The sequence below is a fragment of the Tiliqua scincoides genome, chromosome 2 (genome assembly GCF_035046505.1).
Source record: "Tiliqua scincoides isolate rTilSci1 chromosome 2, rTilSci1.hap2, whole genome shotgun sequence".
Taxonomy (NCBI): Eukaryota; Metazoa; Chordata; class Lepidosauria; order Squamata; family Scincidae; genus Tiliqua; species Tiliqua scincoides.
The window spans coordinates 68,902,590-68,919,116 of NC_089822.1; the positions used below are offsets into that span (position 1 = coordinate 68,902,590).

General features: G+C 43.0%; 1 protein-coding gene across 1 annotated transcript in view; it reads right to left on the minus strand.

Moving 5' to 3' along the window:
- The window catches only part of RORB (RAR related orphan receptor B), a 66,807-nt gene extending 50,837 nt beyond the window's left edge, over positions 1 to 15,970 (minus strand). Inside the window, exons 1-3 of the mRNA XM_066612575.1 lie at positions 15,877 to 15,970; positions 9,543 to 9,628; positions 3,960 to 4,101 (exon numbers count right to left, since the gene is read on the minus strand). Coding sequence (XP_066468672.1) covers positions 3,960 to 4,101; positions 9,543 to 9,628; positions 15,877 to 15,970 — 322 coding nt within the window. The remainder of the gene's footprint in view (positions 1 to 3,959; positions 4,102 to 9,542; positions 9,629 to 15,876) is intronic.
- Between the last annotated feature and the right edge of the window lie 557 nt (positions 15,971 to 16,527).

The following is a 16,527-nucleotide window of genomic DNA, read 5'->3' on the forward strand; positions in this document are numbered from 1 at the left end:
GTAAAAATGCCTCATTTTAGAGTTTTCTGGTACTATTGTCTTAAGTCACATGTAGACCATATTTCAGCTTTCTAGGCATCTTAATAATTTGGTGGTACAGTTCTTGTCCCCCAGTTCTAGTGAGAAAGACCGAAAAAAATCTTCCTCTTAATATATACAGGCCCAAACTATTTATACACGGATTTTTTTATACAGATTTGAATAACACGAATGGCCCCTGCAAATGAGAAAGAATGTGCTGATCCCTGGAGAAGGGGAAAAATGCATCCCTTTAAAATCAGTTTTAAAAACTGAACAGTCCTTTAACAACAGCCTCCTTAATGAGAGAGAGAGAGGGCAGCTGGCTGACAATCCATCAATCCTTCTCTCCCCAGTGGACTTTTCCCTTCCCCCTGACCCAGGAAAGAAAGGTAATCCCTTTGCATTGGTGAAGGGAGGGACTGAGTGTAAGCTCTCAGCTTTTGGAAGCGCTTGCAGGAGGACCTATTGATGGATTGTCTTGTTAATGACTCTTATCTTACATAGCAAAGGTCAGCAAGGCTGTTTTTAAATCAGCAGAGCAAAGAAACTTTGTTTTTTAAATTGATTTGCTATAGTGCGTTTTTTGCCATCCATGTGAGTGCTTGGAACGGAACCCATGCGAATAATTAGTCTCAACCTGTATTATTTGTAATACCCATGATCTGGACTATGTATATTTTCAGCTTGCTGGTTAGACTGAAACCACTATGATAATTTCAGAATGCATTTTTAGTCCCCCATTTTAAGAGAGGAGTATACAAATACCGTTATCTGATGTTTCTAGTAATAAGAATGTCTTGAGTTATAAGCGTCATGACATAATGTACTCTATCTCAGTTGAATGTGATCAATAATTTCAATGCTGAATGAGTTAGGGCACAATCCTAACCAACTTTCCAGCACTGGCCTAGCTGCAATGCAGTCCCAAGGTAAGGTAACAAACATGCCCTTACCTTGAAGAGGCCCCCTTGACTGCCTCCCCACTGCCGGATGCAGTGCATGCTACATTGGCACAGCTATGTCAGTGCTGGAAAGTTGGTTAAGATTGCGCCCTTAGTCAGTGAGACTCTGGAGTCTTTACATACATAGACATAAAATCATCCAACACAGATCACAACAAATCTTCATTAAATAAAACAAACACTTAATAGCTGCCACTTTTCATTTATCTCCAAAATTACTTGCCAAAATTAACCCAAAACCTAGATGAAGGTGTGCTGGTATAGGGGTGTCCAAACTTTTTGGCAGGAGGGCCACATCATCTCTCTGACACTGTGTAGGGGGCCGGGAAAAAAACAGAATTAATTTACATTTCAAATTTGAATAAATTTACATAAATGAATATGTTAGAGATGGAACTTATATGAATGAATGAAGGTCTTGCAATAACTCAAGTCCTATAAAAGGCCTTGAACAAAGCAAGGCCAGCTTTTCCTTTGCTGCCGCTGCTGCATCACAGATGTGAAACAGCAAGCAGTTGAGGGAGCCCTTGTCCCACAGCTCACACAAGAGGTCGAACAGTTGGCCTTCACGCTGAGAGCAGCTGCACTGGGACAGCACGGGCTCCAGCAAGTCTCTGAAGGAACAGAGGCTCATTGGAGACTGGGGGCTACCCATGGGCCAGAATTGTTCTCCTTGAGGGCCGCAAGTGGCCCAAAGGCCAAGGTTTGGGCACCCCGGTATAGAAATATGTTTCCCTTACTTTTAAAAATATGTAGTAGTGTGCTGTAGTGGGTCTTCCTTTGCAAAGAGTTCCACAATTTGGGAAAGATTCAGAGTTTTGGGCTTGTTTCTTGCATTGATGGAACATGAAGCAAGAGCACACCAGCTGCTCTTAACATGTGCAGGAAATTGCAACAAAGACTATTTCAAACTCTCAGGAACCTTCCATTATTGTCTCCATTTGACTAGCTAAACTATAAATACAAGGTCTGGCATTCATCATGAGGTGATTCCACCTCCCTCACCAAAAAAATAGACATTAATGATAAAGGTTTTCAAGCCTTTGGAATAGTTGTAGAAAACTGAAAGCAGCCATACCCAAATACCAGTGTGATGGTGTATCACACCTCTTGAGAGATATACCTTTAATGTCAGTACTTTCAAACCAATTTCAGGAAACCTACAGCAAAATTGAGGCTTGAAAAAGACAAATGCTGACTAGCTAATATCCAAACTGCATTTATTTTCTGAATTGACTTTCTGAATTGCCCTTTGCACCTATGAATTTTGAAAATAAAATTACATATGTGGTAATATTACACAAAGAATCTTACCTAAAATTAAACACCTCTTATCTCATTCTAATTTCCTCCAACTTACTTTTCAGTAAACAAATAACTTATGGTTATATAACATTTTTTTCCAGAAAAGAATCACATGAAAAATGCATGGCATTGGCAGCAAGATTCAAAGGGACTTCTTTAATGTCACTAATGTCACAGAGCATTTGAAATGAGGCAGCAGCCAAGCAAGTCTGCCTTACTTGTCAACTCTGGCAAAGTGATGTGTAACTTGACAGTAAGACACAATCTCATGGATGTCTATGCATTCAGAATGCTGGATCTGCCTTACAAAAGAAATGAAAGGTACCATAGAGGAAAAGCAGTGACATAGGTATGGCATCTGGCACCATTTTAACAGCCGCTCATACACTACCCCCAATACACCATACCCCCATAATACCCCCCCCCAAATGACAAAGGCCTACAGGGGTGTCTTAGTGGCCTCTGAAAGGCACTTTTGGTTTTCACCAAAAACCAGAAGTGCCTTTCAGAGACCTCTAAGACACCCCCTCAAGGTGTGGTACCCAGGGCAAAGTACCCCCTCTGTCCCCTTAGCTACACCATTGAGGAAAGGTTTTTCTCTTTATCATTTCAACAGTGCATATATATTTTTTTTATCTGAGCCCTATGCTTACACTATATTATAATGTGCAGAATATAAGACTTCCCTGATCTAGACTTTGGTGTGGCTTAATTAACAGGTTCCACTGCAGCTGCCAATTTGCTTTGCTCTAAAGCAGCCATTTTCAACTGGTGTGCTGCGAATGGTCCGTAGATGTTTCGAGGGAGTTTGGGGGAGGGTCATTTATTAGTAGAGCCATTGGGGGATGCGAGTCCCCCACCAGCAGCATGGTGTGCCTTATCAATTGTCAAAAAACAGATGGTGTGCCTTGACAATTTTAGTACCTTGTCAGTGTGCCATGAGATGAAAAAGGTTGAAAATCATTGCTCTAAAGTAGAGCAGACATATCCAGTGAACTGACATGCTGGGTATGTAAGAACATTGATTTTTTTTTTTTGGCTTTATTTTTGGTCTCCATAGCTATGTGTAAGTTAGACTGTTGTTCAAAAGTATACTTATAATATTTTAATTTCTGTCTAGGTCTGCAAGTTGTATTGCTTCTCTACGTGAAAAGAAACATGGTTGCAAGACCATAGCCATATTTGTGGGCAGGGGAGGTTCGTATGCACAGAGTTTGAAACCATTTGCTGCAGCCAATGACTTTGCTGAACAGGCTCATTTTAAATGAGAAAACAAATTGTTCATCCCACTATTTGATTGGCCGCAGTCAAAACCTTTCAAAACCCTTCTGACTGCGTCTGTGTTTTCCCCTCATTACATTATGGTCGTGTAGAACTGTGTGGCCCTGCTCTTATCAGTTCTTCTGTTCCAAAGCCTATACTGGAACTTCTCATGTTTAGAGCCATTTTTATCATTCTCATGTTGCTCGTCCTTTTGTTATTCTTTTTTCCCTCAATGCGAAACATACAACCTATTAAAAATGCCTCTGGTTTTGGGAACAGCAACTATCTCTGTTACAGAGCCGTGAGTTGCCTTTCTTCTTCCCCAGACATCTGTTGGGGGTAAAAGCACAGTACAATGAAGAACAGTTTCAAAGGATTGATCTGTGAAGCAGGAAGCAAGCTCTTTACCATCTCTAGACATTCCTAGGGCAAGACACTTCTGCAGTCGGCAGTGTTGGCAACGATTTCTGTTGGTTCTGTCAATTAAACAGTTTCTCTGCCTTGGGCAGGAGTAAGATGCATTGTTCTGTTGACTCCTCCTGAAGAATCCCTGGTGAGAGAAAGAAAGAGAGAGAGAACGCTAGATCACTCCATTCAGAGGGGAGCCCAGGCACCATCAGTGCAATGAAAATGGCTTGCAGTCTGTCGCCATTTTTGAAAAATGGTTTTGCCAGGTACAAGTAAAGCCAAAAAACAGCAAACACCTTCATACACTGTGGAGAACAAAGGCAGAATGTCTTCAATCACCAATGTCTCTATACAGGACAGACAGTGTGATATTGTAGTTAAAAGTGCTGGGTTTGGACTGAGGAGGCATGGTTTTGAATTCCCCTCTCACTGGCTCACCTTGGTCCAGTCATGCTATCTCAGCCTAACTGACCTTCCATGGTTATGGCAAGGATTAAAATGGGGATAACATCCATACTGCCCTTGGTGAAACAGCAGAAGTGTGAGATATCAATAATGGAGTACCTGTATTTATGAAACAGATGTGTAGGGTTTAATTTAAGCCAGGGCTTAGTCTCAGAACCTATTCAATGCACATGCTCAGCTTAATATTAAGATATTATAGTGTCCCTGGGTATATGCAGGACTGACTTTTGTTAATAGTTAACAAAAGTCAGTCCTGCATACTATTGAGATGCTATTTGTTAACTATTGAGATACTATTGAGGCAGCCTCTCCTTGCCTGACATCAGGGATCAAGTGTTTTCAGGGCATGATCTGGGCTCTTTTCTTTTTTTAGGATTAATCACCATAGATATAGTCATCTTTCAAACAGAAAAGTTTGCTCCTATTCAGTTTCTCCCAGGTACATGATTATTATCAAACACACACAATTTAGTCATTTAGATTTATGTAGTAAGCACAGAGATTTTCCTTTTTCCTTGACAAGCACATTAGTTATGCAATTTTTCTTTCAGATTTTCTAACCAAGTTGTCACTGAGGGATTAGAAAGAAGAAAAAATAATGCAAAATGATGTGAACACTTCCAGATATCCTTGCAACAGTGCTGAATTGATATATGGCCTGGATATACAGAAGACCATTTTACCACACATTATTTTTTTACACATGTGCCCTTCCATGAGAAAATCCTCCTTGTTACTTAATAAAAATACCAATGACTGGCTTACCAAGTGATTGTACATGCAAGAAAAGCAAGTTACCAAATGGTGAATTATTGTTTCTGTTCAGCTACTGACACAGTCAGTGCTGGAGCAAAAAGGCAAGTGTTGTCAGAGATGTAAAAGGAAAAGTCATTGGAAAATAAATTTTAAATCTATGCCATTGGAAAAACACTGGAGCAACATTTAATCCACATTTAATGTGGATTGGTATAAAATCCATAAAGGGGGTGGAATGTACGTATTTAGGATTAAACAGATGTATCTTGCATTTATTTACCATTTCTGTCCCAGTAGGGTAGATTGTGTAGTCCTGTAAATACTGACTGATTTCAGATGGCCCGTGTAAACACAGGGAAGTCGAGGCTTGTCTTAAAAAATTTCAGATCTCCTCTTAGCTCAGGAAGCCTCAGATCATTTGAATTTGGAAGCTGAAAGAAACCATTGTGTTTGCAGATAACGGAGAGATGTGTGTGTTTGCATTTGTGTTTTTTAACACAACAAATAGAACTAGCATCAATCATAGACCATATCCCCGCCCTCAGATATTTAGTTAGAAGAATGCATGTAGGCTGAGATCACAAAAGGACTTGGAGAAACCCCTAAACAACTCCACACTAAAACGGAAGCTGGCATTTTGCCTTCCTTCCCTACCACACAACAGTTGCAGCAGAAGCGATTAGGCTAATTGATCTGATACTTTAAAACTGGTTCAAAAACAATAGGGTTAAACCTGCTTGAAGTGGAAGAGCTTCTCCTTATCTCCATGAGCTGTCTACATGCAGCAGACCTGAGGGGGATCATCTGCTCACAAGGCACACACAAGGGTAGCCATTAATGCTAATCACATCTAAACAGGACCAAGCCTTGGAGCAGTGCTGGAGAGACTGGAGATGAACACAAGGAACTCCTTTTCAATGCAAAGCCATTTTTGCTCTTATTTGCTGGTCTTTGTACCAGGTTTTCAACAGATCAGATCAGATCAATCAGACTAATCCAGTGCTGGGACCATCATAAAGAACGATAGGTTTTCCAGCCCACTATTGCAACAAAACAGTATGATCATGGAAACTGTTTCAGTTACAATAATCAAACTATTAGAAAGCAGAAAACTGACAACAGATGAGTTTTAAGGGAGGGAATGTGGGCAGGACATGCTTTACGTATGTGAGAGGCCACATGCTCAGTCTACCGTCTCCAGAAAATATGATAGCAAGGCTGGGAAACATTTCTGTCAGAGACACTTGAGAATTCCTGCCATCAGGTCTCTTTAAATGGATACGGTCCCTTTTTGAACACATTTTGTTGAATGGAATATACTATATTAGTAGTGTTTTAAGAGCCATATATTAGGCCTTAGGTTCCATAAAAATTATCCCAGTGGGCCTTCTGAGCAAACATGTTTCTCTTTTTATAGATGGTTGAGTGCCACATGGTTGAATGCCAGTCAACGGGAAGCAAAGCAGTCACCCACCATCAAGGTGATTTTTTCTATTTACTTGGGGGACTGCCTAGTTACACAGAAGTAGATAAGTTTGTAAATAAAAAGAGAAAAACAATAGGAAACCCTTTCCTCTCAAAAATAGTCTGATGTGAATGGTACATGCTCAGTGGTCTCTAGGAGCCACTGAATGTTGAGGTGTCTTTTGGGGGAAAAAAAACACGCAGCAGCTGAAGACTGGTGTGGGGGAAGGGAGAAAAACTAGCCTGTTTAAACCTGGAGGAGATTAAAGTATCCTAGAGATGACCACTAGATGTGAGGAGATGTGATGCTTTGGTGCAGGTTCCAGTGTATTGACTGTATTTAGCATTTATATCAGACCTTAAAGTAGGGGTTCTCAAACTGTGTTACTATGACCCCTGAAAGACAGTATAGAACTTTACATGATGCACAATTTGAGAACCCATGGCATAAGATCGTTAGTCCGACTACCTACATTTATTGGCAGCAGGGATCTTCCTCAGCCTGGAAAGTCCAGGGATTGAACCTAGTTCTTCAGACCTTTGTGACAGTCTTCATACCTTGCAACCTGCCCATGTTCCCCCTGCTGGTCACAGCCCTCATTCAAAGAACCTCTGTGTCAGAGTTTTCACAGCACTTTACAGCTAATATCTGAATAAAGAAGCCAGTATTGCCAAGTATAAGACTGACAGCTCAATCCTAACTTGTGCTGGAACAGGCAGGCTGGTTGTCCTGCGCTGTATCCACCATGGGTTTTGGGCTGGCTGTGGCCTGGCCTAAGGCATGGGGAAGTAATTTCTCTTACCCCAGGTAGAGCCGCAGCAGCCACTATGGGGCTAGTCGGATCTGCAACGTATAAAGAGGTGGCGCAGATCCAAGAATCCTGGGACTGCCCCAGGCTGCCCAGGGACGGGGATAGAATCTGGCATAACTGCCAGATCCTGGCCCCATCCCCCTGCTCCCTACCTGCCTGCCAACAGGCCCACCCGCTACCCACCATTCCCCCTGTCCCGGAACGCATCCTCTCCACCATCCCCATGCCTCTCCAGACCCCCACACTGGCCAACCTTGGCCAGTGTAGACTCACCTATCTTTGCTGGTGTGGAGGCTGAATTCAGCCTCTGCGGGCCAGCACACATCTGTGCACCGGCCCAGTGGATGTCTGAGGTGGAGCAAATGTGCTTTACGGCATGTTTATGCACCTCCCAGGCCAGCTCAAGAGACTTGTGCCAGCCAAGTGCACCTTTAGGATTGCACTCTGAAACTCCAATTGCACATTTGCTTAAGTGCCAAAAGTGCTATTGTGAAAACAAGGCTACCTGACAGAGCTCTACTCATTTTAAATGAGTTTTTAGACACCCTGCCTTGAAAACAATGCACACAATCTATAAATGGTTTAGCATACCATTATTCCATTCAATTAAATCAGAGGGACAGTCTTGAAGTGTGTAATTGTAGTCTCCCCGCTAAACGGTCTCTGGATTGCACTGAAATCCTTTTTGGTACTCCAAAATATATTAAGCTTTCCCACAAAATCACCAATGTAACTTTCTCTGCAGATTTAATTATCTATTGGAAGATACGTAGCCTGAAAAAATAATTTCTGAGTTATTTCTGGTGAAAGAAGTGATCTTTCTTTCTGTTTACTGTTACCAGAATCTAGTGCAGGGGTGCCCAAACCCTGGCCCTGGGGCCACTTGCGGCCCTCGAGGCCTCTCAATGCGGCCCTCAGGGAGCTCACAGTCTCCAATGAGCCTCTGGCCCCCCAGAGATTTGTTGGAACCCGCACTGGCCCGACGCAATTGCTCTCAGCGTGAGTGTGACTGTTTGACTTCTCACATGAGCTGTGGGATGGGGGCTCCCTCCACTGCTTCTTGTTTCACGTCTGTGATGCAGTAGCATCAGCAAAGGAAAGGCCAGCCTTGCTTTGTGCAAGGCCTTTTATAGGCCTTGAGATATTGCAAGACCTTCATTCATTAATATGTTCATCTTTAATATATTCATTTAAGTAAACTTATGTAAATTTATTCAAATTTTAAATGTAAATTAATTTTTTTTTTCCCCTGGCCCAATGTCAGAAAGATGATGTGGCCCTCCTGCCAAAAACTTTGGACACCCCTGATCTAGTGTCTCTTATCAGATAACGTATATTAAAATAGGAAAGACTTAAGCCCCTTTCAGACGTTGGGGAGGAGAAACAGGTCCTCACATGCTCAGTATCCACGTATTCATCATAAGGTCTGAAAAGAACCCCTTCAGTATAACAGTATGAATGTAGGGTTATAAGAACATGAGAACATAAGAACAGCTCCACTGGATCAGGCCATAGGCCCATCTAGTCCAGTTTCCTGTATCTCACAGCGGCCCACCAAATGCCCCAGGGAGCACACCAGATAACAAGAAACCTGCATGATCAGAAACCCTGAAAAAAAAAACAGGTTTTACAATTGTGTGGAGATGACAATTTTTGGTGCAGGGTTATTTTCAGATCTTGCAATGATGGGGATGTCAGGACTATATGACCCTGCTTTCAACTGCTTCATACACTCATAACACATCTGAAAATGTTTTCAAAGCTCACTGTCATGCTTAGATCAATGTTGGAATCCTTTAACATTAAGCAGGAAAAAGTGGAAGATCAATGCAACTTTAAAGGCAATTTACAATATCCAACATCCATGCTGAACTGTCGACATTTAAACTGCTGGTGCTATGGATCATTCCAAAATTCAAACATGGCACCAATGTCTTTGCTAAGTCTGGAAGGCATCTCTGACAATTTGCTGAGTCGTGAAGGTAACTTTGTACAACTTGTACAAAGTCTCTGCTGTTCTCTCCCATATTTTTGAAATGTTGGAAGTAGGCACAGAAGACAATAGTGGTGCACACAAATCTCATACCTTGCAGCCTTCACACGTGATGACTCCATAGTGTATTCCAGAGGACTTGTCACCACAAATTTTGCATGGTATCACTTCAATTTGTGCTGGGAACAAAACAAAGAGTTAGTGCGTGGTTGACAATGCAATGTTCTCTCTTTCTCCCTTAATTTTGCATCATGGAAGAACAAGCTCTTTTCCCAGTCTGCAGCAGTGACTGGGAAATTGCACTCCCCATTGCTGTATATTCTCACTCTTTCCATTTCAGTTTTAAGGACGACACACTATTAAGCACACGATTCTCATTTCCCTTGAGAGGCATCTCCATAGATTTCATCCTGAATTTACTGATCTTGATATTCAGTCTGATTTATCCTTTTGTTAATTTCATCTCATGAAAATCTGTTCTCCTTTTCTACAAATTTGTCTCCTCTCTTGCTTTTCACCAATGTTGTAATAGTTTTGGAACCATGATCTTGACCTCTCCCACAACCTTGGTTAATGCACTGTGTGATAACGTGTCCTCTCAATTGCACTGGATACAGAGTGGTTTATATCATATGACCACGAATACAAACATTGCTTCTCTATGATTTCCATGCAACTTCAAATGACTGATTGCTAGATTGGCACAAAGACATTAGCTGTGCACATCAGTATCTTCAGATCTGTGCATCCAAACAGCAAAGCTGTTTGTAAATGGAAGAGGAGATTCCATTTTCCCCTTTCCTGTTCTTCCTCTAAATGTCAGTTCATATTAATGTGGTAAACTCCTTGAATGGTGGCTTTAATCACAGAATCACATGGCAAAGTATCTGAGCTGAAAGTGTCCTCAGGTAAAAAAAAATAGAGGCTGCCATATCAAAGCAATGGAGGCTAGCATTTTTCTCAAATGGACTAAATTTTTCAATATATGACTGTTTAGCACAAACATACAAAATGGGGTGGTATGCTCCCTGCATGCAGATTTTACTATATATGTAAAATTATACATGAGTCAGCCCTAAGGACTGATAGTCAGACCTTCAAAGGGATTAAGGATCAAGGGGCCTTCTGTATACAGGAAGGCAATCTCACATTGCTGTGTTTTACAGTTACCGTATTTTTCGCTCTATAAGACGCACTTTTTCCCCCCACACCCAAAAAGTGGGGGGAAAAGTGTGTGCGTCTTATGGAGCGAATACTGCAAAAAAACAAACAAACAAACAAACAAAACTCCGCCCCTGGCCCCGCCCCCTGCCCGCTCTGCTCGGCTCCGCTTCCCAGGAAAGCGTGGGTGGGGTGGCAGTCTTGCTGAGCAAGCCTGCGTGTCTACTCAGAAGTAAGTCTCAGAGTCACTGGGGTTCACTCCCAGGAAAGCGGGGGTGGGTAGGTGGGATGGCAGGCTCGCTGCGAAAGCCCATGTGTCTACTCAGAAGTAAGTCTCAGAGTCACTGGGACTCACTCCCAGGAAAGGGGGGGGATGGCAGGCTCACTGAGAAAGCCCACGTGTCTACTCAGAAGTAAGTCTCAGAGTCACTGGGGCTCACTCCCAGGAAAGGGGGGGGGATGGCAGGCTCGCTGAGAAAGCCCACGTGTCTACTCAGAAGTAAGTCTCAGAGTCACTGGGGCTCACTCCCAGGAAAGCGTGGGTGGGATGGCAGTCTTGCTGAGCAAGCCCCTAGAGCAGGGGTGCTCATTATGTCGATCCTCAAGCTACCAGTCCATCTCCAGGCGAAATGAGTCAATCGCGGGCTTCTCTCCTGTCCACGCATCCCTAGGAGTGAGCCCCTGGCAGGCTTGTGAGCCCAGGGAGCGAGCCTAGGGAGTGAGTCCAGGGAGCCCAGGGACTGAGACGGGCTCCTCCCTGGGAGAGGAGGCGCTGGCAGGCTTTTCTCCCGTCCACTCATCCCTGGGAGTGAGCCCCATTGGCTCTACTGGGGCTGATTTACCTTTCCCCTGCTTTTGCACTGCTATGTATGGAGATCTGCACCCCCCCCCACTTCCATCTGTTGGTTCTGTGTGCAAGGGGTTTTGCAATGGTCTTGCTGTGATGTCTATACAGAGATCTTATCTCCCCCACACTTTTTCCCTGCTTTTGCACTGGTATGTATGGAGATCTGCACCCCCCCCCACTTCCATCTGTTGGTTCTGTGTGCAAGGGATTTTGCACTGGTCTTGCTGTGATGCCTATACAAAGATCTTACCTCCCCCACACCTTTCCCCTGTTTTTGCACTGGTCTGTATAGAGATCTGCTCCCCCCCCCCTTGTATTGGAATCCAGGAAGATCTGGTGAGGAGGTAGCAGTGGCCCCTTTAAGGGTAAGGCCTGGGCATCCAGCAGAGTGTGCTGCACAGCTGCAGCCACTGGAAGGCAATAGGGCCCTCAGGGATATAAGGAGTACCAGAGGCAGAAAGGGTTTGTGGGTTTTGAAGGAGTGCAGGTTGGAGGTAGGGGAGGAGACTGGCTGGGATTATTGAATTTGGAATCTGACTGTGGATTGTGACTGGACTTGGATACCCTGATGGATTTAACTGACCTACCTGGAACCTGACCTTGGACTGTAATTTGGCTTATTGGCTCTGGACTCTGGTTTGGTAACTCTCAATGATGGGACTGATTTACTTGGCATCTGTGGACTGGAACTGGACTCATTTTTGCTTGCTGCACTGGTGAGTTGCACAAGGGGGACTGATCAGCCTTAAGCGGGCACGAGGCCCAGTGGATTGGAATTTGGCAGAACATCATTGTAGCAGAAAGATAATGTGATCCCCTATTTGTGTGCACCTGCTTTTGTGAGCTTCATAAATTCTGACTCTCAAGATGATGAGATCTTGGTGTTTCCAGAAAACTAGAGTGCTCAAACCTTTAAGTCTCTCCATTTGTTAATGATAGTGATAATGGTTCTTAATGCCACTGTTGACTGCTGTTCACTTTACATGGTTCAAATGTTATTCTGTTATAGTTTATTAAATATTTTATTACACTATTTGGTTCAGAATATTTTTTTCCTTGTTTTTCTCCTCTAAAAACTAGGTGCGTCTTATGGTTAGGTGCGTCTTATGAAGCAAAAAATATGGTAAAATAAGGCTGTCCTAGGCAAAGGACACATGAAAAACACATAATTATGCTTCTCAAATACATCAAAAATTATGAATGGGGAAAGCGATGACTAAATGCAATGGTTTAGCAATGCTGACTTTTGTGCTGAGTCACATGCCACAACTATGAGTGAAGTGCATGCAAGTGTTGTATATAAAGGAAAATTACACACCATTTGCAACATTATGAACACATAAAGTACAAGCTGGATTCTAGAACATAGAGGTTCAAAGATTCATTATGGAGTAAGAGCGGACTCCTATGCATTACTCAGAAGTAATTCCCACTGTGGTCAATGGGACTGACTCCCAGGTCTGCATTCACAGAACTACAGACATAAGAACATATGTTACTCCTTCACAAACGATATGTACTAGATATTGCAGTTACTCTTGAAATCCTGTATTTGTACGGCATACCCTTTAAGCACAGGGATGAGTGTAATATATCAAACTAAAGCCTGTCAGATGTCAATATCTTGTACCACTGGCTCAACTATTGTAATACACAATTGAAACAACATGAAGTGCTCCAAGGAAAGGCCAATATTACTGTACTCTCTGAATGCAGGGGAGACTGCTGCCACTCTGTTAACCATATTGCTGATAGAGGGCTTGGACTCCATTATGCAGTATAACAAAAAGGTTTGAGTCGAATTCTCCTTTTTAATCATGACCACTTGATTCATTTTCCTAGTGGTGGTGTTTTCAGAGGTCTGAAATAACCCATCATTTTTCTGTTCAGAAGCTCCTAGGTTGAGAACATGAACACTTGCACTCACTTTGTTCGGGATTCTGACAACACTACATCATCACATGGCATCATCAAGAAGCCAATCAGAGTGAGGACAGTACTTCCTGCTGTTCTCAACTGAAATTTTTTTTTTGGGGGGGCGGGGAATAGTGACTGCCCGCTGCTGGGACTCCTAGGAACATCACCTGGTTGGTTTGCCTCTAGCCCAAAATTGCTGAAATGACCTTCCCAACTGTGCTGCCTACGAATCAGGAAGAGGGAGAGATACCTAACATAATCTCAGCTTTGTGAATTAGGCCAGGTTAACATGAAATATTCTCCAACACAGATCTGAACTGTTGAGAAAGGAACTGCAGCAACAGTTTCCATCCTTAATGACACGTGGAAGTACTCCATTTTGTACTGGATAGGTGAATTCATATTCATGCCATATCTAATACCAAAAGAAATAAAGAAGTGCAGACATTCTATATTTGCAGTAACAAACAGAGTTGATCAGAGCTGCGATAGTTCATGGAACAGACATCATCACTACACTAGAGAAAAGAGATTTAGAGATGTTGGGAAACACAGACTCTATGGCGTTCTCCTAGGTACTCCTCTTTTGTATGAAAGACAGCAGGACAGGTTAAGGACTTGTAACAGAAAACTTGAGTCAATTAATTGTACAGGCCAAGAGAAAAAGAAGCCAGTGTATTCTCAAGAAACATCTTGAATTACTGTAATTAACACCCAGTGTACCAGGTTTCCTTTGCAGATTTAATGATTGCCAGCAGCTCCTACACCTTGTTCACATTGCAGCTTTGTTCAACAATCTAGAACTAGGTTTCACTCTCTTTTTTCAATCCATCCTTCCCCATCCAGGCTATCAAGCAACTGACAAAACAGTACATCCTGTGTCTCTTTCCATTCACAGAATGCAAAAGAAGAGCCTATCATACCATGTGAATCTAAGGATAATATTTTGCAGAACGTATCACTGAAGATGAGAAATATGAATGTTAACCACTTTACTAGTGCAATCCGTCTTTGTTCACTCCTGATCCTTGTTTGTGACACGCGGGGCTATTCAAATGAATCCCTCCACATGTATATGACCTGTGTGGCAGATAGAGGGGAAAACAGGACCATGCTAACTGGCCCTGCCTTAGATTACTGACTGTGTCCTGGGACTGTACTCTTGGCTTATCCGTGTACAGTGTAAGGTATAAAAATACATACATAGTCTCTCCACTCAGTCAAGAACACTGTGTGATCAGGATTCCCAGCCAGGAGGGGAACTTGCATGCATACATTTAACAATAGGCACATTTGTAATGGCACATGAGTACACACAGACCTTGATACTGTGGAGTTTTCAGTGTGGAAGATCTTTTTTCTACCTCTGTCATTATCCTATATTGACCAATGGCGGTGACTTTTACCTACGCGAGAAAATGTGTGTCTCACATTTACTCAAATCTTAAACCTAATATATAAACGTGCCTTCTAGGTGTGGCTATCTCTTCTCATATTTAATCCATTCTTTTCCTCATATTTGGGGTCTCTGTACAACTGTCCCCAATGAAGAAATATGTATTCTTTCAGAGCATCTATGGTTACGAAAGAGATTCAGAATAGAAGATAAACTGGCACCCCAGATTTATGAAGTTGGAAAAAGGGGTTGTGATCTTGTGTATTAATCCTCAGACAACTTGGGTTCCCGACTTCAGGCCATTGTGCAAGTATCTTTACACTGCTCTTATATGGTGTCGAAGTGTCAGTGATGCTGATTTTAATTGCTCATTGTTAGCCCATTGGTGCTGCAACAAGTCAGCCCAGCTCCAGCCTCCCTCCGAAAACCACCATGCTAGCCAGCACCTAGGACAGTAACACCCCTTTTCTCTCTCCTGAGCAGAGCACTCAGCTAAAGCAGGGGTGTCCAAACTTTTTGGCAGGAGGGCCACATCATCTCCCTGACACTGTGTCAGGGACAGGGGAAAAAAAGAATTAATTTACATTTCAAACTTGAATAAATTTACATAAATGAATATATTAGAGATGGAACTTTGAATGAAGGTCTGCAATAGCACAAGGCCTATAAAAGGCCTTGCACAAAGAAAGGCAAGCCTTTCCTTGGCTGCCACTGCTGCATCACACACATGAAACAGCAAGCAGTGGGTGGAGCTCTCATCCCACAGCTCACGTGAGAGGTCAAATAGTTGCCCTCCTGTGTCGGGCCAGCGTGGGCTCCAGCAAGTCTCTGGAGGGCCAGAGTCTCATTGGAGACTGAGGGCTCCCTGTGGGCCGGATTGGGAGTCCTTGAGGGCTGCAAATGGCCCCCAGGTCAGGGTTTGGGTACCCCAGGGCTACTTTCCCTGGTTGCTTTTCTCTAAGCATTTTCATCTGCTCTATCTCTCCCTCTTTTTGGGATGAAAGGCAGCCCAGCTCCCTTGCCCAGTCACCTTCAAGGCTGCTGCCTTCCTTGAGTGTGAAGGATTTATGTCATAGTTCACCTTCTGTCTTTATGTTCCCTCTTACCCAGGGAGAGTTGTGCAGTTGGTCCTTTGCTGCTAAAACCCTGTGACTGGGCTGTTCTCAAGGTTCGCGGAAAGGACAGGAAGTCTTGGTCCATGATGCAACCCCAACACCTATGATCCACCATAGCCTCTGTTTTTCCTCATATTGCCTCATGCAACCATGTTGGCTGTGCACTTAGTGATTAATGTGAAAATAATGGGGTGTTTCCAGGAGCCAGCATGGGTTTATGAAAAACAATCCCACACTAATCACATCTCCATTTTGCTGATAGTGTGACTAGTCTAGTAGATCCTGGGATGCTGTGGACATAGCATGCCTTGTTTTCAGCAAATCATTTGACAAAGCCTGCCACAATGTCCTTGTGGATAAAATGGTAACGTGGGCTAGATGTTACAAGTATTAAGTGGGTTTGAAGCTGGCTGAACAAGAGGCACTTTAAGAGGCACTTTTTCAAATGGGTGCTCCTCTTTTATTTAGCAGGGGGACAGTAACTGGCCCACCTCACCCCAGCAGTGTCTTTTCTAGTGGCTGTCTGCTGGTGTTGCATCTTTTCAGATTGCAAGCCCTTTTGGGACAGGGAGCCATTAGATATTTGATTTTCTCTGTAAACCGCTTTGTGAACGTTTTGTTGAAAAGCGGTACATAAATACT